The 22562-nt window shown below is 41.6% G+C and overlaps 1 protein-coding gene across 3 annotated transcripts; it reads right to left on the bottom strand.

Moving 5' to 3' along the window:
- Window positions 1-386: 386 nt before the first annotated feature.
- LOC128254939 (BTB/POZ domain-containing protein Tiwaz) lies at window positions 387-19788 on the bottom strand. 3 transcript variants are annotated; one of them, XM_052984330.1, is made up of 6 exons: window positions 19720-19788; window positions 14433-15106; window positions 13848-13910; window positions 3787-3894; window positions 2735-3225; window positions 387-1981 (listed from the first exon to the last, which is right to left on the bottom strand). In XM_052984330.1, exons 4-6 carry the CDS (start codon window positions 3879-3881, stop codon window positions 1548-1550), a joined length of 1020 nt encoding a protein of 339 aa, XP_052840290.1. In that variant the 5' UTR covers window positions 3882-3894; window positions 13848-13910; window positions 14433-15106; window positions 19720-19788; the 3' UTR covers window positions 387-1547. The 3 variants fall into 3 exon arrangements, with proteins under 3 accessions (XP_052840290.1, XP_052840289.1, XP_052840291.1); XM_052984329.1 differs by having other exon boundaries at window positions 14685-15106; XM_052984331.1 differs by lacking the exon at window positions 14433-15106 and having other exon boundaries at window positions 19720-19766.
- Window positions 19789-22562: the final 2774 nt, after the last annotated feature.

Here is a 22562-nt window from a genome sequence, read left to right as displayed (position 1 = left end):
TGACTTAGGAAAGATACTTTTTGTACTTAATTTGCGATAGTGTTGCTGAGGTGGAACTGGAGCGCATTTCGCGTACCCAAAGACAATCTTCCCGGCGATACTGTTAATGATTAGTGTACCTTATAGCCATGGCCGGAACATGAAGGCATTGGATCTGGAGGAACATAAAATGAAAACAATTGCGGAGGCATTAACTTACATTACATTTCAAGTTCCAGTGGAAAAGAAAGCAGTGGCGACACTGGCGTCGGCAAGCAGTGTACTGCTCTTCGTTATACTCCACTGCTTTGCTGTTTAGTTTGCACTTAAAGTAAAAGCGCCCTCTATTCGCGGCCACTGAGTATTCAAATTTGAATTTCAGCCCAAGCAAAAAATAAATTCAACAATTTACACGTACTTTTTGCTTTATTTAAATATTCAATTGAGTGGTTGTTCTATAGAGGGGCGTGGTCGCAAACGGTATTTGGTTGAATATATCTATATTTGCATGTAATTGTATTTGAATTGGTGTAGACTATTTAGACGTCGGTTCGTATATATTGAAAAAGTTATCCCATAGTTTACATTCATAAAGGTTCAATTACATCAATTAAGTACTACAAAACTATTTTCGCTGTGAGTTGCTCTTGAGTTAATGTTACTCTACCATAGTTTTCAGTGTGGGTGTGTGTGTGGGTGTGTGGACGTGTGGGTTACAATAATTTAAGCCAGCTACAATCCCTGGCCAATTCGATTCAATGGAACAACTCAAGGTCATTAGCCGTAGGTGGTACACTTAGAGAAAACAATATTCGACTTAAACGCAAGGCTAAAAAACAAAATCAGTGCTGGGCTCTTGGCTCTCTAAATGCTTAATAATACGCACGAGTGTGTTTGTGTCCAGTGTCTGTGCCAGCAAACTTAATTGATAAACATTAAATAACATTTGGATTCAGATTCAGAACTTGCATCCGCAGCGAATTCTAAAATACAAACTGCTCAGAGCAGTAATGTGCAGCACCCCTTCACGTGGATGGGTCGAGTTATATGGACACATCAGGGCAATAATTTGATGTACAAAATCACGTTTGAGCTACGTTAATTCAATCAATTACGATTTTTTTAAAATGATCAATTTTTACATGTTTCGCTAAAAACCAACTTGCAAACTTCAATTTTCTAGCAGGTTCTTCAGTTTACAATGCAGCAATTTGTTAGATTAGCTTGAAGATGTGAACCTCCTTTTCGGGACAGTCAAACTGTAATATTTCTACACTTTCCCCAAAGAACCCTGCATTTGTCGAGTACCAAACGTGATTTATCACCCATACTGTGTTCATAGATTATATTCACCTTTAGTGATTGTTGGTCAGCTAACCGTTAATCCCCGCGAGCGGCAATTAGCGCCTGCAACGCACATGGATCAGGCGACCAAGTCGCGGGGAGCTAGAACCCGAACCCAAACCCAAACCCAAACCCGAACCCAAAACCGAACCGGAACCGGAACCGGAAACAGAAGCCACAGCGGCAGCTTCCTGGGGAGCTGGGGCAGCCAGGGCCAGGGCCTATCACATTGGGACGCGTCGTGCCAGCAGATACTCGGAGAACTGCTGGCCCCCAACGCTGGCCTCGATGGTGAAGCCGGCGTTGAGCAGCCGCGTGAGCACCTGCACCGAGTTCAGCTTGCAGTAGCCGTTGAGGGGGAAGCGGATGATTTGCCCCCAGTCGCCCTGGTTCCAGGACACGCCGCTGCGACTCGACTGTGTCGCCTGGCTGGCCTCCGGGAAGAGCTCGTCGAGCAGAGCCCGTTCCGCCGACAGCATAATGCGCTCGCCGAGGTCCGGCGAGATGTGCAGCGCCACTACCTCGTAATTGCACTCGGGCGATGCGCTGGTCCTCGGGCTCGTCTTGATGTGGCGAGTCGGTGGAGTGGGTGGCGCCACCAAATAGTTGCCGTTGCGAACGCGATCCTTGCGCATGCTCTCCAGCTGCTTAATCATCGCTGCGGGCGGACCGGTCATGTGGAGCAGCAGGAGGGATGGAGAAGAAGAGCAAATTAGCTATAATCGCTGGTGGCCATAACGAGGCTCGGTGCACAGAGAGTTGCAGGAAGCATATAACTCAAAGGTAGCGAAATAACAAATTCAACTGATCACAATGAAGAATAATTTGGATCAGTTGAAAAAAAAAAGTCATCTAAATATATGTACGTTTTACTTCTCAATGTGATTTTAAAACACTTGATTTTTTACAAATATTCATTTTGTTATTGAGAGAGTATAATATGGTAAATACAACATTTTTATTTTAAGACTTGAACAAAAATTTGTATTTAGTGCAATGTTAAATTTTTTACTTTATTAATAAAATCAAGAAAACATTTTTTTACCTTTTAATATTTTTGCAGAAGATGTTAACTTATAACAATATTAACCTCAAATTGGGCTATGTATAAATTAAAAAATTAATCAAAAACACAGTCAATTTAAACAGAGAGATAAATTGTTTTCATTTTTCGCCAATGGCAACAGTACGTATGAGCAATAAACTTTAAGTTGGTTGGTGTTTTTTCCAAGCCTTTTTTTTCGTTATATAATGCACAACAAACAAAGGCTTGAAAGTGAGATCTTAAAATGTCTTAAAAAATTAGCGTTCCCTATTCAAAATATTTTAGATGACTTTGTTTTAATTCAATAAGGTTTTAATACTCTTCTATGCGGTTTTTCTCCGTTTAACTTTTAAGCAGAATACTTACGCTCCACCTCGTAGTAGCGAGCCTCCTCCAGCAGCAGCTCCAGGTCCGGAAAGTCCTCGGCAATCAGAAGTCTTGAGTTTCTCATAAAGTTCAGAATGTGGCGGAACATGCCCCCGTCGCGATCGATGAAATAGTGCTGCTTCAGCGAGTCCAGCACGATGGGTATCTGGCCGTTGAAGAGCTTGGCCAGCTTCGACTCCGGATACTTGGTGAGTGTCTCCAGCGAGCTGGTGTAGATGGTCCCGCCCACATCGATGTGAACGGGGGCCGTGTAGCGGGAGGCGGCGGCCACACACGGAATGCCGGTGATGGGCTTGTGGTTGCCGTGCAAATAGGAACTGGCCCCCGCCGAGGAGGCTCCTCCTCCGACGGCGGCGGCAGCAGCTGCCACGGCTCCGGGCAATCCCAGCGGCGTCACTGAGGAACTGGCGGGTGGCGTCGGTGTGGGCGAAGAGGAGTTTGAGATCGTTGGCGAGACGGTGGGCGAGGAGCTGCGGGCGAAAACCATTCACGAATTCACAATGAGATTGTTCGCGACCAAGGGGGGTTTGGGCTGGAAGCCAGCTTCCATCATACTGCCAATGAAGTACACTGCACTATACTTCACTATGATATGTGTGGGCCACGTTTGAATACATCGTTTATTCAAGAATTTAATTATTTTAGTAAATAAATTCAAATAAAATAATTTAAACTAAATAATTCATACGGAATAAATAGTAAGATTTAAGTACATAAATACAAACAAACTATTCAAATAAAAACCCTCTGTCTTTAATTTAATAGCAAATATATATATATGTTTCACTACATTTTAAATAACAGTCTGACTAATTATTGGATTTTCTGAAAACCTATTTGTGACACCTAACTCTATTTTTGAATTACTAAAGGAAATATGATATAAATTACTTAAAAACTTATGAAGAACTAATTTATTTAGTTGTAGAAAGAAAATCCTCAGCTTCCAAATATTTTATTGCCCAACTAGGATGCAATGTTTTGTGTTTATGTCTCTAGTTTTTTTATTTATACATAATAACACAACGAACCTGATTTTAATGTCGCTTCTGGCGTAAATTCGGCCCGTGGAGGACAAGTCGCGTGGCTCCAAGGCCTTGACATCTCTTTCTCGCTCTCGATCCATATCGCATTTTTTCCTGTAACCAAGAAATACAACAAATTGTAGTTAATTACAATGCAATATAATTATAATTAGATAAGCTTATATAAGTAAGAGGGGGGCACGAAAAAGCTAATCATGAGAACCAATTTGACCCCGCTCGCAAAACCGAAATTGACTTGACTCTGATTACGGACGGCAACCAAATCGACAAAGGACAGCCAAACGTGACAACGAAAATGCCGCGACGGGCTGAATATCGCTTGCAGCCCTCCACAGGGCCCCATAAAAGTTCACACACACACACACACATCGGCTTGCGTTGGGTGGCAAAGGAGTCAAGTCGCATATATATATACATATATTTCATATGGCCACAGTCTTGGGCTGATTGTGTGGGAATATTTGGTTTTTCACTGCGTTTTCATCTCGGTTACGGGGCTTCGGGCCCCAAGCGATCGTCTCTCTGCAGCTTCAGCCGTGGACAAGACCAAATCGCCATGCCATCCATATGCCAAGCCGTGCCAGACCAAACCAAACCAAACCAAGCCAAGCCAAACCAAAGCGAAACGAAACGGGCGGGCCGTGAATGCAGTTAATGTTAACGGCCATCGAGTGCATCGTTTTAGCACTCGTTGTTGTACTTGTTTGGCCGGAAGGGTTGCCAGTCGAATTTCACACGAAAATCACATTGTTTCGCGGAGGAGAGCGGCAATGTGCGATGTGGGCTCGCCAATTATGATGTGTCAGTCGTATGCGTGCCACATGGCGTATGCGCAACGCGGCCGCTGAGCCGACTTAGCAAAGTCAACACCAATTACCAGGCTACATCTAAATCCCGAAAGCCAAAGTCCTCATAATCGTCTTCATTATTGTCATCATGATTAGTATCGGTTACCCAACTACAGGATAGCAAATTAATAAAACTCAATCGAGCTGCGAGTGAGCAACTCAAACGAGTTGGCCCCGAATGACAAATGTTCACATGCTTTCTGCGCATTAACCTGGCTCCCAGACAATTCTCTTCAGTTATGAAAGCACGTTACTGGCGTACTAACCTTGTAAGGGTACTTGCGCTTGCCCATAGTAAACGGAACTTTGGAATATAAAACAATATTTCGAAGCGACATATGGAGAACTTAGGTATTTAACTTTTTAATCCAGAATCATTGACATTTCTTAAATTAAAAAGGAACTTGCTAAATTTTGTCAAACGTAATTTGATTGACAAATATTGGGAAAAAGTTAAGTGATGCTACAAAAAACATTTTTTGGGAATCATTTTTTTTGTTTCTTTTAAAGTACCTACTTATTAGACTGAAACTTTAGTTAGTTAAAATTTATAAAATGTCTAAAACTTATTACTAATCATATTTAATTACTTTTAATATATATTTAAAATAAATCAAAATAGCTCAATTTTTTCTGTAGCAATGTGTTAAAATACAAAAGGGTTTTTATAATAAACGTACTCAAGAATATTGCCACATTTCTAAATGGTTTTTACAATTTGTCTCGAACTTAGATTATGAAAATTTGACAAAATGAGTCTAGATCTAAAAGTCTTAACACTTTAACAGCTTTATTAAATATTTTAATAATATCAGGTACATTACAAATTTATAGAGTGAACAAATATTAATTCTTAGCATTAAATGATTGATAGATACTAGAAAAGAAGTTATGTGATACTAATAAAACAATGTTTAGGAATGATTTTATTGTTTCTCTTAAAAGTACCCACTTGTTAGACTGAAACTTTAGTTAGTTGAAATTTACTTAATGTCTAATATTACTAATAATATGTTTGACAAAGAGCATCAGTTCTTGGCTTTGCCCACAAATCAACGCTGCCCATGTAGCTAAACAAGTTTGCTTTTTTTAAATGTTTGAGACCCTGCGGCCAAACGACTGGGGCTGGGTAATTACGATTTGATTAACTTTAACTACATGAACATTCAAATGCGAATGAGCACGGCAGGGGGATGGGGATGGGGATGGGATGGTGATGGAGTTGGGAATGTGGTGGATGTAAAAAGCGAATTGAGTCCCAAGGAACGAACGTCGCACAGGGTTACGGCAAAAATAAAAACCAAACGCAGTGCCATAAAAAAAAATTCCACAAAATAAATGTCTGCAAGGCATTTTCATGGCAGCCACATAGAAATAGCGATGGAGTTGAACTGGGTGAAACGTTGGCTGGGTTTTTATTAATTTACGGCAATTATAAAGCGTGAGTAATGCGTTCAATCAAACATTGCATATTCGTTTATGAGATCTGGCTTAATGGTTTCCTAGCCAATATCCTTTTTCAACTTTCCTTCCCCTTATTTTTCTTCTTCTTCTTCTTCCTACTTGGCCCAGCTGCTGCAGATGCAGCCACAAAATATGCAATGCCTGAGCTCTCTGGCTTGCCACACAAACAATTCAATTTCAATTGCTTTGCGGCCCACTTGAGCAGGTGCAACAACAACAACAAGCCCCGACACACACACACACACATGTGTAGGTGTATATGCATATGTGTGTGTGGACACCCTGAGCTAACGGTATTGTATATAAGACAAGCACTGCAGTTTGCATCCTATTCTAGTCCATTATCGCCGCGAGCGGTATCTTTTCTATGCCGTCTAGTAGCAGGATGAGCAGAAAACTGGGCAAGGGGCGGTGGGGCGGTGGAGCGGTGGGGCGGTGGGGTTTGGGGTTCGGGGTTGGGAGTGGAGCGGTGAAGGGGCGGAGGGGCAAGGCTGCAGGCTGGGCGGAGGGGGCCGAATTGCTGGAGTTGTTCGCAGCGCCTTTGGTTACACTTGAGATGAGACCCAGAGGTGAGTCAGTGATATAAACGAAAAATATGAGCATAAAATTTCAGAAAGCCATGAAAGTTTGACTATATATTAAACTATATTCAATAAAATAATACAAAAAACCAGCTACAGATAAACTCATATTCGAGCTCGTTTAAAAAACTTCTTAATATAAAAATCAGAAACTCGAAAACTTTTTCGGAAGGCCACTTTATGAGATTTCTCATTTGAAGTTTGTCTGATTTAAGCTTTAGTGATCTCAAATGTAAAAATCTTTAACACTTTTTTTATTTGAGTTTTTTTCTGATTTTAGCTTTAAATTAAACACCTGCCAGATTTCCTGATCTCAAATGTAAAAATTTTTAGCAAGAACTTAGAATGAGCAAAAAGGGTCAATATGCTTTTTTGTGAGAATCAGAATTCCTTCTAATTAAAAAATAAGGCTGCCTTTGATGAAATAAAAATTAAATTTTCATTGTAACACTGATTAATAGATATAAATCTAAAATACGGCTTTTATACATAATTCACAGCACCGACTAGATTTAGGCTCGAAATATCAATATTTGTAAGGAGAGTTTGAACTGGTCTTTGATTTTAAGTTTGTCTGACCTCAATTCATGACACGTTCTCAGCTCTGGCCAATATGAGTTTTGAAGAGTTGCCTTTGCCGTAGTCATATTTGTCAACCGACTTCCAGCCCATCATTTTGGCAACCTGGCCTGCTGCCTGCACTCGTCCTTTCTGTGGCCATCTCATTTGACATCTTTGCCTGGCGCTCTGGTTTTGGTTTTAATAGCAATGCCATTAACTCTTAACTCCTGGCATTGCACATTTGCTGGGGCGGCTGAAGCTGAAGCTGCGACTGAGACTTGCTCTTATACTTCTGCTGGAGTTTCATGTTTCATTCGGCACACGCTTGCCGACGCTTGCTGGGGCCAGAAAGAGACGGTTGCCGTGAGCTTATTAGTTTGCCATTGTTGAGATTGTGAGTGCGGAGCTGGATATCAAGTTGCTGGCCAGTCCGGGCTGATGCAGAGTGGCCCGGGGCCAAACCATTTTCCAAAAAGGAATTATGGACAAAACTGGCCGTTGGCACATGCTCAATGTTCGACTGCTGGGAGGATAACTCAAACTCAAACTCAATGCCACTGCCACCCAGCCAATTCTATTCCCACACGACTTGGGCTGCTCGGTTTTTGGATCGGGTAGTTGAGTGGGCGCTAGCACTAGCGGTGGCATGCCATCCGCCCACCCAAAACAGGACAAAAGCGAAAACAAAAGCCAAGAAATGAGCTAAAGTGCACACCACACACACACACACACACACACACCGAAACACACACCGGGAGTGCGGCACACACCTCGGCAGAGCATCAGACGTTGACGACTGCGACGCTGACTATGTAACCCTAGAAAATGTCCTGCGGCCAGCCAACCTTCCGCACACAAAGGCCAGACCAGACAGCCCGAGTGTCCTGGTTGCTAGCTGCACTCGCCAAAAAACACAGACAAGATCTCTTTTGCTTCTATTATTCAAAAAGTTTTTGATTCTCAAACAACAGAATTTAAATATCATTTTTCTCAAAAATAGTTGTTAATAGATAACAACAATTGTAAGCTAATGCGTTTGACATAATTAAAAAAAAAACATGTTGAATTAATAAGTAATATTTAATTTAATTAATTAATAACAGCTCAACATTTATAAAAAGGGATAGTTTTTAAACAATTTCTTAAATTAATTGTAGTGCCAGATTATTAGTTTATTTTTTAGGGATATATTATTCTTTATAAGGAAGTTTTTATATTAGTTTTTCATATAAAATATTTTTAACATGTAGAAAACGATAAAAAATAAGGCCATTTTTTAATTTACCATTTTCTTAACATTTTACCTTTTTCAAATAAGAAGTTAATTAAATAAAGCCTTTCATAAATTTAATTTGACTAAATCTTCTTTCACCGCTTAATAACAAATATATGCACTAAGAGAAGACAATTTCTCGCAGTGTCGTTAGAGAAGGCTAGCTGTGCGGGAGCGAGAGAGCTAGCGAAAAAGGGCAAAAGCTGACTAGGCCCGCGGCGATCGTTTGGAATTAGTGCGGAAATCATGGATGGATACGAAACGAAACCAAGCAAGGAAAGCGAGCCAAGCCAAGCCAAGCCAAGGAGTACGGAATGCGGAATACGGAATACGGAATACGAATACGGGCGGAACTGCTGGGGTCCAAAGGACCCTTCGGAAGGTGGGGGTGCTCATTCATCAGCACGGCTCTTTGGCGAGCGGAGGAGTGGTGGGAGGGAGGGAGGGAGGGAGGGGGAATGGCAACTGGCCCCGAATGTAATCCACTGGGGCTCTGCACGACCGAGTGCCCACTGTAGTCGGGCAAGGTGCCCGGTGTTTGGGATTGAAACTTGGGGTTTTCCTGCTCCTGCTCTTGCTATTGCTCCTGCCCATCCTCCCTTTCTCTCTAGTGTGTTGGTGATTCCTTCAGGGCTTTCTCCGGCTCATACATGTGGCTCCACGTGAGGCTGTGTGTGTGTGTGTGAGTGTGTTAGTGTGTGCCGGGTACCTCCTCATTCATTTATCCTTGCAGAGTGCTGAGGGCAACGAAAGCAGCAACAGCAGCGGCAGCAACAACAACAGCAACAACAACAACAACAACAAAGGAGCAGGAACATAGCCAGTAACCACAACGGCAAGGATACACCTCCTCCCGATCCTTGCCCGAGCCATCGCAAACTCCAGCTCCAGCTCCGGCTCCGATTTCGATAAGGGTAAGGATTGGGAGGACTGGCTGCTGCTGCCGCTGCCGCTGCAGGCGCAAACTTTTGCGATTGGTAGGTAAGTCTAGTCGTGTCCGTTCTAGCTTTGGCTTATACCCACCCATATGTGTATGTGTGTGTGTGTGTGTGTGTGTGTTGTGTTTGTGGTGTTGCCTGCATTTAAAGATATCATACCTAAGTTGGCCTCCGTCTCATGGCCTCAATGCTCCCCAGGCAGCTCGCAAAACAACAGCAGAGAATAAAACAGAAGAAAAATACGGGGGGTGGTAAAACGCAGCATAAAAATGGTGAAAATAAAAAGCTAAACGAAAGTTTTTGAGGCAAAATCTTATCTCAATTTTAAAATGCTGGCGGCGAAAGCGACGTCGGCTGCACTGGATCCACCTCGAAAGTTAATACGAAAACATTGGGAGCCCGGCGATTTATCAAACTGCAACACTTGCAGCGCCAGGCGGCAGATTAGGTTATGTTTGACGGGGCGGGCGGGCGTGGGGCGGAGGATTCCAATTAGGCAGGACTTAAATTCAGTTTGGGGTTGCAAAAAGAAAGCAAACTTACGACTCCCCCCGGGGAGCTGCAGATAAGGGAATGCGGAACGCTTGTGTATCTAGCCAAGACAAACATAAAGTAAACACACACACACAGACATACACATACGCACATGAGGAATGAGAGGAAAAATCTGCAAAATGTCCTAGGGACAAGTTGAGAAGAATCCAACGCCTGGGGAAATTCTCGAAAAGGTCGGGAGGAGTGAAGCCTTGGCTTGTTTTCGTTTCGCAGTTGGCCAAAAACCAAAATCAAAACGCTGATGAGCAGGCAAATGAAAAACTTTTGCCGGGCAGTCGGAGGGCCCAAGTAAAACACGAAAAGCCAAAGCCAAAGCCAAAGCCCAAGCCAGGAGACCCCAAACTCCGGCCATATGGCGTTGGCATCTTTTATTTTGCCTTTGCCATCGGATCTCGGATCTGGGGCTGCAGTGCCCGAGCTCAACTTTTGCGTCGACGTCGTCTTTAGCCAACGGGTCCAAACGGCGGAGCTGGAGCTGCGGCATATGGGAAATCAGACCACGTTCCCTTACTCCATACCCGTTCCCTCTGTGATGCTACGAAAATTGTTGGCCAAAGTTGCAGAATATGTGCGCCATGGCAAATTGTACAAATATATGCAATATATACATATATATGAATATATAGTATAGTGAGTGTATGTGGGCAGGGTATAGTCTGGCAGAAGTTGAGTGAGTGAGCGCGTAACTGGAGTCCCGGCATATACACTGAAGCAGCAGATATTAAAACGCTGCAAGGCTTTCAAAAATAAACTTTGAAAAATTTATTAGAAAATATTAAATAAAAACGACGATTGCGCTGCATATGGCTTACTCAGCAAAAGGCGGGTGAAGTGTGGTGGAACGGGTGTTTTTTATCGGCAGGGGATAGGTTTGCAGCTACGTATGCAGAGCAAACATTACTCAGCCAACTCACAACTCACAGCTCACAACTCGCCGACCTCCAATCTCCGACCTCCGCATGGAAAAAACTGAAACAACAGCAGCAACGACGACGACGACAAGCAAAATATAAATATATTCCGGATAAATCCACATGTGTGTGTGTCTCTACCTAAAGATGGGATGTTTTTATTCAGCTAAATTCGAAAATTGAATTGAAAGTCAAAAGCGCAAAGGATAAGCAGGCAAAATGTCGGAATATTGCCGTATAGGAAAATATTGCGCATACGCAGCGTTGTTTGCCCGTTGTGTACAAGTTGATAGCTTTAGTCGGGTAGTTGTTCGATTGCCAGCGCTACTTAATCAAGTGTACATAATAATTAACAGTCATGCTTCCATGTTTCCACTTGAACAGCGCTCAAACAATGGAGCACTGAAGCCAAAAACCAGACCCACCACAAAACCCATTCAGATGCAGTCCTGCAAGTGCAACTGGATTCGCCAACTGCAACTGCAACTGGCAGTGGCAGTGGCAGACAATGCACCCTGCCTAATTGGTGCAATTTGCGTGTGCATATCGCAGCCAAAAACAGCATCAACAACAGATGCAACACAAAGGCAACGGCAATGGCAACTGAAGTAAAATGCACTTGCAACAGCGGCAGGTGCAGTTGGCCAAAGAATCGGGTTTCGGAATGGATATTCCGGGGTATGAACGTAACGTAAACAATCCGTGTTTAACAGGGGATTGAGCATGGGAGTATGAGTTTAGAAAGTATTAAGAATGATACAAGTTAATTTTAAACTGAAAAGTTAATTTTATTTAGTTCTAAAAAAGTAATTTGTTTTTTAAAGTATAAGTATAAATCTTTAGCATTTTTAATTAATAACTGAAAATTTTGTTTTTATGTTATGATGTTAATAATGACAATAATATCGAAACCAAATATTTTATTTTATTAATTTCAAATTGTTAAAAGTAAATTACAATTTCTTTTATTTTGAGAAATTTTTTATTTTTTTATAACTTTTGTTTAAATTGTGTACCGATTATATTTTTAATGAAAAACACTCATCTTCCCTTAGAAAGCACTTTAGAAATTCGTATTAGCTTGTGTCAATTATAAAACAAATGATAACACTTTAAATATATTATTATTTAAATAAAAGTTCTGCTTATTTTATAAATAACACGAATACTATAAATATTTTGTCCTTATACTCTGGTTAACTCACTCAATTACTACCTGTAAGCTACGCGATAGCCAAAAGTCGTACCCTTTGCCGAAATTGGCAACTGCGCAGCCATTCGGTTGGTGCCAAATTGGCAGCGCAATGTTGATGCTGGTAATGATGCCGAATTGCAGCTTAATTAACACACAGCGCGTTAAGAGCTTTCGTGCCACAGTCTCAGCCCCGAATGGAACGCCATTCAAGCAACTGAGGCTTTGACTATTGGCACGTAATGGAAATCACTTTGCCGCTGGTTCCCAAACAGTAGCAGGTATAGGCTGTTAATGTTAATGCGAATTCAAGTAGCTGGAGCTTGAATCCGCTGAATGAAAACAAATTAGCAGGGCGTGCGGGAACAGTCAGATCCTGACAATGCACGGATAGAATCGCGAACTGTGGCTCCAGACAAACAAACAGACAAGCAAACAAGACTTTGCCTTCAACTCCGCCTCCTACAGGGAAACTCTTATGTCTGGCTTGTAAAAAAACAAGAAAAAACGCAGGGAGAAAAAGCAGAAGATAAAACCAAATACCAAAACCAGTTGCTTCCATACGAAAGAGAGGAATCAATAGACTGGGAGGGCAACAGGCGAAGGTCGCCAGCGCCTTATGCACAGGAACAAATAAATCATTTGAAACAAAGGATCAATATTAAATTATCTGAATCATGTTAATTATTTAAAAAGATTTGGAATCTCTAAGGATTACGAATTACCGTATAATGCTAAAAAAAAGGAATAGCTATAAATGTTAATAAAAGGTCTTTTGAACTTCATGTTTTTATAAGAAACTCTACATAGTAGTATTTATTAAATCTTTACATAGTGCTTTTAACAAAAATATATCATTAAAGGATTTTTCCTGAAAAGTACTCGTTCGACCCCAAAGGTTATCAATATTTCTTTCTGTGCTTCCCTATTTGAATACAATTTCGCACACTTCAGCTCTCGCTTTGAACTTTGCCTCATGACTTGGCTGCGACTCAACGGACAAACTGGCGGACAAACGGACAAGCTGGCGGACAGACGAACGGACGGACAGACGACTCTCACGGACCGTCGATTCGCTGGCTAAGCAAAAATTTGTTGTACGAGTGTGCTGTATGTATTTGGCCCGGGGGTCATCTTTTGGCCGCTTAGTTTTCGACCAGCCACAATACAACCGGTCATGCCCCCTCCTTCGACCCACGACCCCCGCCCAGCACCATCGTATTTTATAGCCTTTAAGGTAGAAAAAATAATGCGACTCGTTCTCGTCTGCACACATAACTCAGCCGGGGGCTAAGGTTGCCCAAAAACGCCAGCGGCGAATTTTGTATGATTTTTTCTGCCCGTCGCCGTTGCCCGCTTCCTTCACCTCTCCCTTCTCCCATCGGCTACTCTTCTTACTTTTGTTTATTTCTCCTTTGGTGCGGGTACAGAGCACTTGAGGCGCATAATTTTTTTTTTTTTTTAAACAGTCTTCGTTTATGGCGCACAATTTCTGACTTGGCATGTGGGAGAGACGAAAATCAGTTGCCAGCGGCGCTTTTGGCCAAAACCAAAAGCAAAGGGAGAGAGATCGGGTGGCTTGCAGCTTGGACTGTCGATGCTGTTGTGTGTCAAAAATTCATTTATTACAGAATCTTTTTTTAAACTAATTTATTGGCCAGCTCGAAGGCTGGCTGGGATTTTGGGGCATTTTGCAGATGAAAAGTTTTCGGTTTTCGCTTACCGTTTGGGGCAGGAGGAATCCACCGTCAACGGCGATCGTTGATCCAATGCAACAAACGGAGTTCTGTTTTTGGGGCGATAAAACCACATAAAGTATTCATTAGTTAAACAATTAGGTGGATAGCTTAAAAATGGGTTATTGTAAAAATTTACAAAACGATTTTATAGATCTTGGAAAGATGGGTTAAGTTTTTGAAAAAGGTAACAGTAGTATACCCAAAGAACAATTACGAACTGAAAGTTAAGTTCAATGTAATAATTTTATAATTTGGCTCTAATCTGACAAAATATGTATACACAAATAGCATTGCTTATTTTATTGCGATTTAATATAATTTTAAAACTTTTAAAAATACATTGCTTAAAAATCATACAAATAAATATAAAACTTAAGACTATTTAAGGAGGGTAGAATTTCAAGATTATGGTTTTAAGTTACTCAACAATGTGACACACTTAATAAAAATTCAAAAAAACTGGAGAAAAATATGAAAATCACAGTAAACAATAAAGTTTTTGATGTAGCATGTGAAATTTATAAAAATGAAAACCAAATACTTTGCGACTTTAACGTTAAGAAACTCACAAAAAGGTTGGTATATTTAGGAAATGCACTTTAACTCTTTTTTATTACAACGCGCGCGTATTTAAATAATCTTCGTTTTGTCAAATCTTCAGTGTTCTTCGATAAAGTAAGCCTGAGTCGATCTGTTTAATCTGATCGCTGGCTGCTTTCGGTTAAGCGTTTAAATATCAATTAAGTGTGCGCGCCAACGAGTGTTTACTTCCGTTTCCGCTTGCCAAGTGCTGCCTACTTTTTGGGGAGCTCGGAATTTACCTCACTTGCATTCGCGTCGAAAGTTGGCCGAAAACTGATTCTACTACTCTACTCTCTGGCCGATGGATGGCTAATGGTATTGCCTGTTTGTTGCGTTGCCGTTGCAGTTGCGTGTTGCGTGTTGCGGCTCGAGTTGCGCCTTGGTGCGGGTGGAGTTCGTTGCTGGCGTCTTCTGTGTTGAGCCGACGACCTTGAGAGAGAGCAGTAGCAGCGGGAGCAGCAGCAGCAGCAGGAGAGAGAAAGAGAGCCACGATTGTTGTTTAGCTGCTTGGATTTCGCACCATATGGATGCCTTTGTGTGTGTGTGTGTGTTAGTGTGTGGACGTTTAATAGTCTATTTCCGGTTTAAGTGGCCTGTTCTTCCGCTTGTTGTTCTTGTTTTGCTGTGGCCCGCAACTAAGCTGCCGCAATTAACATTGTAACTGTAAATAGAACAATTGGCTCGGGTGAAATGCTTTCGCTTGCCTTATAAATCGATGCAATTTATTAGAGTTGCTGCACTTGGATAATGTTTGCTTTTCACCAGGGGAAAGCTTTTCTAATAATTCAAAATTATTCATTTGAATTGAATACAACTACTTTATAAATCTTACAGACATATTCCTATCTATGATTATCCAATTTAAACTTTGAAAAATACATTGGTTTCCAAAACATGGTGAAGTAACGAAATTTGTTAAAAAATAAAACTATAATGTTTCCAAGCAACAATTTTAAATAATTGTGTTTTGCTCTATTTTTTATTTTTTTCATGGTTGTGCTATGTGTGTGTAATCAAACAACGACTTAACTAAATGATTTCTTTCCCTTACTAACTAAATTTTATTTTTGTAATGATAATTTTACAAATTGAATTTCTATATTTGAAAAATTTGTTCGACCAAAGAGCGTGATTTTTTATGGCTAGTAAAATGTAGTTTTGATTCCTCGACCAAATTAAATGTAAAGTTCGAGCCACTTTTGTATTTTTAAGTGGACACAACATGGTAACCCATTAGTTGCATTAATCATGGGGAACATCTCTATATGCCCGATTTTCTATAATTGTAAATATCAAAGCCTGTTTGTTTTTGTTGCCCCTGGCCATTTGTATCCGTGTGTGCGGGTGTATGTGTATGGGTGTATTGCATGTACAACTGACACCCGGCAGTCGTTCTATGTATCTGTATCTGTATCTACAGCTGTGTGCGTAAGCGAGTGTTTGTGTTAATGACAAAGCATAGAACGCTGGGCCCGCGGGCCAAACGAAATGAAACTTTGTGCGGCATCAGGCTCTGGCTCCGGCTCCGGCTCCAGAGACTTTGAAGAAGCACCACCGTCGGCGGTACTAAGAACGGGGCATTGGGGCGCTGAGCCGAGCTGGATGCCCGGCGGCCATTTGACGAGCGACTGCGACGGAGGCAGCTGAAATATTTTGTTGCCCGGCGGCAATGCAAAGAAAAACTTGTGATAAATACGCTCCGGGTCGTGTTTCAAAACACGAGTTGGAATGGGAAGTACAGGACCGAGAGCGAGTACAGTGAGGCCTGGCCTGCAGTTAGGCAGCTGTAATTAAAATGAGTGCGAACTTTCCACCCACTCGCTGGAAATCGCCCGGGGGGTGGCCAAAACACCATCCCCCTGCTGAGAGTTGTGTCGCATCATTTTTCATTGGCAATTGTTTCGGAATGCTCGTCTATTTGTCCCACGGCCATATTCATTTTGAAGTATATGCGCCACAATAATATATCGCTATATTTTCGCGATGCGATCTGGCTCAGAGTTGGTCTCGTGACACGAAATCTCAATTATAGCTGGGCATAAGGAACTAATTAATTTATATAGCTGCCACGCTGCTGATCTATACAATTACGTACAATTATGTATTTGCTAAGAACTTTACTCCTCCTCTGGCTTTTTATAACTATATTAAAATGGTTTTAATTTTTATTTTAGCCTATCTTAAAAATGTTTTATATAATTATTGTATTTATTTATATAATTAAAAACAATAAAAGCTTGTCAAATTATAATTGAAGTTTGCCAGCACTGACATTTCAATTTTTCATCTTTTATCGGGACCACTGCCTACGACGAGTGAAAATTGTTGCAATTTTATCGCTCATTTCACTCACTCAAATGGAATGGGCCAAAGTGGGTGGTACTTTTATTGTTTCAAGCGGTCCTAAGGGGGGTGTGGGCGGCAGCGGGCTTCTTTATTTTGACGTCGCTTTGCGTTTTTGCGTTTTTGCAATTTTAAATATTTTTTTAATCACAAGCTCACGCACACACACAGACTCACACAGTCATGCTGAGTCGTATGTATTCAGTCACTCATATACGAACTCATACATATGGCAATACCAATATTTCAAGCCAATTTGCTGCAGTTAGCCGCCAGCGGACTGCCAACAAAATAATTCGACAAAATGTGTGCGGCGCGTTTTATGCTTTATTGTTTGAAACGCTGCGGGGCCAGAGCAGGGGGTGGTGGGTGGTGGGTGGTGAGGGAAAAGGGGGAAGCGGAAATGGGGTTCCGCTGCAGGACTCATATATATGCCATATATATAAATGGAAATATCAAATACTCGGATCGGTTCAGAAATCAGCGTCGTCGACGGTCGACATTTATACACTTCCCCCATCTGTTGTAATTATTTGTTGATGGCTTTTTAAAGTAGCCCAAGAGCCACGCCCCTTAGAGGGCTAGCCGCCCACTCGATTGCGTATTTATTCAAGGCTTGTGCATTTGCTTGTCAATCAATATCATGCTGAATGCTGCATTCTGCATACTGCATACTGAATGCGAAAACAGAAACCTTTAAATGCCAACGCATATGCTGAGAATATCCGCAGATTTTTTTGTTGCTCCTCGGCCGCCGACACCATCAGCATCAGCATCATCATTATTGTGATTTTTTATTATTACTATTATTTATGTGAGCACGGCTCATCACAAGGCTGCACAAGTGTGGGTATGTGTGCGCTTTAAAATATATGTAGATAGCTATACGTATTTTTTATTATTAACGATACCCAGCGAGCAAACAACAAAAACATGCCAACGTACACATACACGTACATATAGATGTATATATGAAAAGGCTCATAAAATTCACAATGTCTGGCCGCAGGGCTTTTACTTAATGATGCCATTTTTGCCGCCGCTGCCTGAAATTCGCGTTAAATTTTTAACGCACGACCGAACTGCAGCGGCAGTGGCTGCGAACGCGACCACATATCAACCATATCAATTCGGGCATTTATCCATCCATCCATCCAGCCAGCCATTCATCCATATGTGGCACAACATTTACATTAACATTTGAATGGTAATCATTTTACAGCCAATGCGTTCCATAATGAAGTGTTTGCATTTAAAGAGCACAACTCTGTGAAAATCCTTAAAGTTTCAATTTACCAAAGGGATATGCTAATCAAGTTACCCATAGCCATTCAATACTAGTGATTAACTGTTGAAATTGCACAAATTGAGCCATAATATGCCACAAAAAAACGTAAGAAGACTTCGTGAAATGATCTTGCATGTGTTTACTCTTCCTATCGGCAAAAAAACTTCTTTGACTTATGGAAACAAGTAGGTATACCCATATACATTTAAGTTACACCCATTCTACTATTTTATTAATAATGGAGATTGCATTTCAAGTTTTAACATATTAGACTTGGCATTTTATTAATAATAAATAATTGGCTAAATTTCCAATTAATATAAGACATATTTTGTTAAATTTGTTCCATTTAAAAAAAATAAGGCATACAATTTTTTGTTTTTGTATTTAAAAGTATTTTAATGAGAAGCAAAGGTTTGCAAACTAAATTTATATATATATAATAAAAAACTAAAATAAAAAGGAGGACTAAAATACCAGCAACAAGTTCAACATCAAATTGTTTAGCTTATCGTCATTTAATGTATAATTAAATTTAATAAAGTTTATTTTTATGCTGCATTTTGATTTGTTTGAAACTAAAATGTTGTATAAATACGTTTTATTTTGCTGAATTGTATTCAAAGATTATGGCCAAGTTACTTGTCTTAAACGTATTTGAATACGCATTCCGTTTGTGAAAGCTTGACTCTCACTTGCAAACCATTTGGTATTTGATGAATGCATTTTAATTGTGGGCACTAATGTTGAAGGTGAGGAGGTGAGCAGGTGCGGGGTGGGTTTAGGAGTCGATTGCCGACATCCTTTTGTCATTAGCAATGCGTGACATTTGTCATTAACTGCATAATGATTCCCATGCAGTTTGGCCAACTTCTCCGACCAAGCACACAAACACACACGCGATTAATAAGTGTGTGCGGATGTGAGGCGTGTGTGTGTGTGTGTGTGTGTGTATGCATAATTTTAATGATTTACAAACTAGCCCGCCGGCGTTTTTAGCTCGAAAACTGACAGTTGATATCCAAAGACAAGCAGAATGAGGGAAATATAACGCAAAAGAAGATATAGCCGCGAGTTATGAATGGGAGAGGACCACTACCAGTACCAGTACCAGTACCAGTACCAGTTCTTTATTTCCAGCTTTTTGGGGTGGAACGGAAGGAGCGAGAACGGAAAGGATTGCTCGAACATGCAACTAAGATGGCCCGGGGCAGTGCAGAGGCACAGCCAGAAACTGGGCAAAAATGTGCAAGTTAAAAATAAGTTAAGTTTGAGTGGCTGGCGGCCCTGTGCGTTTTGCATATAATGAGGGTCCCATGGCCCGTTTTTTGGACCCGCCCCGATGCCGCTTGTCACCTGCCGGACGTCGTTTTTGCGACAAAAACTGTGATTCTGTGATTATTCTGTATGTGACTCTGTGGCCGGCCAGTTGGTAATTATAGGCAGCCGGCACTCGATGTTGTTCTTAAATTATATGCCACTCTTTTGTTATCCTTTGCAGCAGCTGTCACCCTGCCAAGGACCACCCCCCGCCCACTAATGTGAGCCGGCAGTTGTCCAAACACGTGCCGTGCAACAAGTTACCAGGGCAAGCAAGCGCAAAAAAGTGGTAATAGCAATGGCCAACTGTTACTGTTATTCACCTGCTACCGTTGCGTTTCGTTGTCACTGGCTAAAGCAAACACCCACAGCACAAACACACTGAACCGCCGTTGAGAAAAGACTGTTTTGGGGTCTGTTTTGGCCTAAGCGCTATGCCGTCGAGCATGTTGCGTGCAACATGTTGCATTGCCGCGGGCACGGCGGCGGCAGCAGCAACATCTGGCGCAGCAGCAACACGGGATGTTATCAGCCGCAACGTAAACACAACCACCACAACTAAGTATCCATATCCGCAGCAGGCAACTTCGATCGCCCGTCCAACCGCCATCCCCTTCCCCTCTAACCCCTACATCCACTAGGAAAAATTATCTAGTATATTTGATGAATTTAGACATCATTTGGGACCAATTCGATAGGTAAGCAATGTTTTTTTACAGCTCAGGCTCTATAATCTAATCTATTTTGCCAAAGCCATTTTATAAATAAATACCTAGCTTAAGTAAGTCAATACCATTTTAAGTAAATCAATGCCAGAACACATATCCAAATTTTATCTACACAAATTGTGGATATTTCTATTTTTGCAGTGTAGTTGTTAGCCAGGCTAAGCTCGCGATGCGATGCCAATGTTCGACGCCACAGCTACAGCTCCAGCGTCGTTTCACCTTCCTCCTTGCCTTGCCCGCGGGCGTTCGCTTGTAATTATAATATTTCAACCCAAATGTGACCCGCGGCCATGCGCCAATGATGGATTTCAGCTCTGTGGACCGCTCCCCTGCCCCTTGAATATAATGTGGCATATATATACACCGAAGAAAGACCGATACCCGAGATACGACGGAGAGGTGCGCCGTTGTTCCGGGGTTGCTGATATTGCTGCTGTTGCTGCTGTGCTGTTGTTGCTGTTGCTGTGCAATTTGCCGCCTGAGGGCAAAGCGGATTGGCCTGCGGCCAGACATGTGAATAAAATTACATTCACTATTTTATATGCCACATGGCCTGTATGTATGGCATTTATCGGCGTTTATATGTTTTGCCGGTGCCATGTGGAAAAATCTTATGTAGGTAGAAATAATTGAATTGGCACATCAGCTAAATCACTCTTGTATACTATATGTGCTGTGTATCTTTATGGGTATGCTGGAACTGGAACTGAATCTGAAACTGAAACTGGAGACGGAGGCCAGGGCAATAACGAGATTAGATCACTGGAAGCAGGGACCGCCGCTGGCCATCCGGCAATGGAAAAGGGTAAAGCGAAAATGAAGCTGCCACTGACAATCCACAAAGCGAGGTCCGAGTGGTTGGACCCCGTTTATTTCCAACTTCGCTCCCCCTCGCTGGTTTGTCTAAGTTTTCCTCGGAACACGGCCAGGTGAACATTAATCAAGCCAAACAACCAAATAACTTATGGCCCCGGCTAATAGAGACATTCGGCCAACAGAGCCAGAGACTTGTCGGCTAAAGCCATATCTGAAACTGTAAACCAGTGCTCAGTTAGGTTAGATAAACAAGACATGTGGGAAGCAATTAGAGCTCTTAGCTGGACATTATTTATTGAATTTCGAGTTTATGCTATGAAAAACATGCATTAACCGAAGAGCTTGTAGCTTAAATTCTTAGAATTGGAGAAAGTTAAATACCAATCTTCTTAAAGGAAAATGAAAATCTACATTTCCAAATCATTTATGATTTGATATACTGGAACAATGTCATTATTGTCACTTTTCCAATGAAGGTTTAAGAATGAAGCTGCTGAAATAGCAACTGAAAGATTAATTTACCGATAAATTAATTACCTGAGTTATAATGAAAATTTATATTTAATTGAAATTGTACTTATGACAAGATTACCAATTTAAGCAAGATTTAAATGGCAACAACGAGGATCGTTAAATTCATTTAAAAGTGGCGAACAGCCAATCTTCTCCATTGAATGATCATCAGAGTTAACCAATAAAAATGCACCAATAAATAAAGCTAAAGTTAACGCAAGTTAACTGCTATTTATGACTGAGCCAAGCCATTAAATTCACTTTCAAAGTGTGTGGAAATCCTTTGCCATTTACACGTGAGTGTGTGTGGTGTGGTGTGGTAATTAAATTGGCATTAATTAAACTTACGCCGCTACTGTCGACGGCGCTGCTCAAGTGCCGCTCATTAAGCAATTAAGGGATAATTATCAACGCCGCGCCGTTGCCTTTTTGCAATTTTCATGCGCAAAGTGTTAAAATCACTTAATAGGCGGCCACATCCTGGCCATCCTGCTCTTGCTCTTACTCTTGTTTTTGTGGTTGTTGTTTCTTCCGCGGCATGCTTGCAGGTGTGTGTGTATGGGTGTGCGTGTGTGGAGTGTTCGTATACATATACGTGTGTGTGTGATGTTTGTGTACGCACGCGGCTGTTTGTTTAAGTGTAGCGTTAAACGCGGACACTGACAAGCAGGGAATGCCGCACACCTGTAAGCAATGCCGTTGCCCGGTTGTATGTGCAATGTTGAGCCAACAACAACAGTCGCAGCAGCAGCAACAGCAGCAACAGCAGCGACAGCAGCGACAGCAACATCAGCAGTTACAGCAGCAACATCATCATTAAGAGCAGCAACAACTAATAGGTTGCCCGATTCCGTGAAGCATAAGCTCGTATTAATGCAGTTATAAGTGAAATACTCACACCCACTCACACACACACGCACATCTGCACTCACACGTGTAAGCGAGGCACATACATGCTGACACTTTGACTGACAACAAACCAAACAGGAGCAACAGCAGCAACATCACCAGTTAAGCGACCGCCAACAGCCAACTGACGAGTTAGTCAGTCAGTAAAGCAATTTACAGACATCTGTTACACCTCACCCACCCATTTACCCACCCATTTA

This window comes from Drosophila gunungcola (genome assembly GCF_025200985.1).
Source record: "Drosophila gunungcola strain Sukarami chromosome 2R unlocalized genomic scaffold, Dgunungcola_SK_2 000006F, whole genome shotgun sequence".
Classification (NCBI taxonomy): Eukaryota; Metazoa; Arthropoda; class Insecta; order Diptera; family Drosophilidae; genus Drosophila; species Drosophila gunungcola.
The sequence above is the reverse complement of the archived record's forward strand: the minus strand, read 5'-3'. Positions and strand labels throughout refer to the sequence as shown.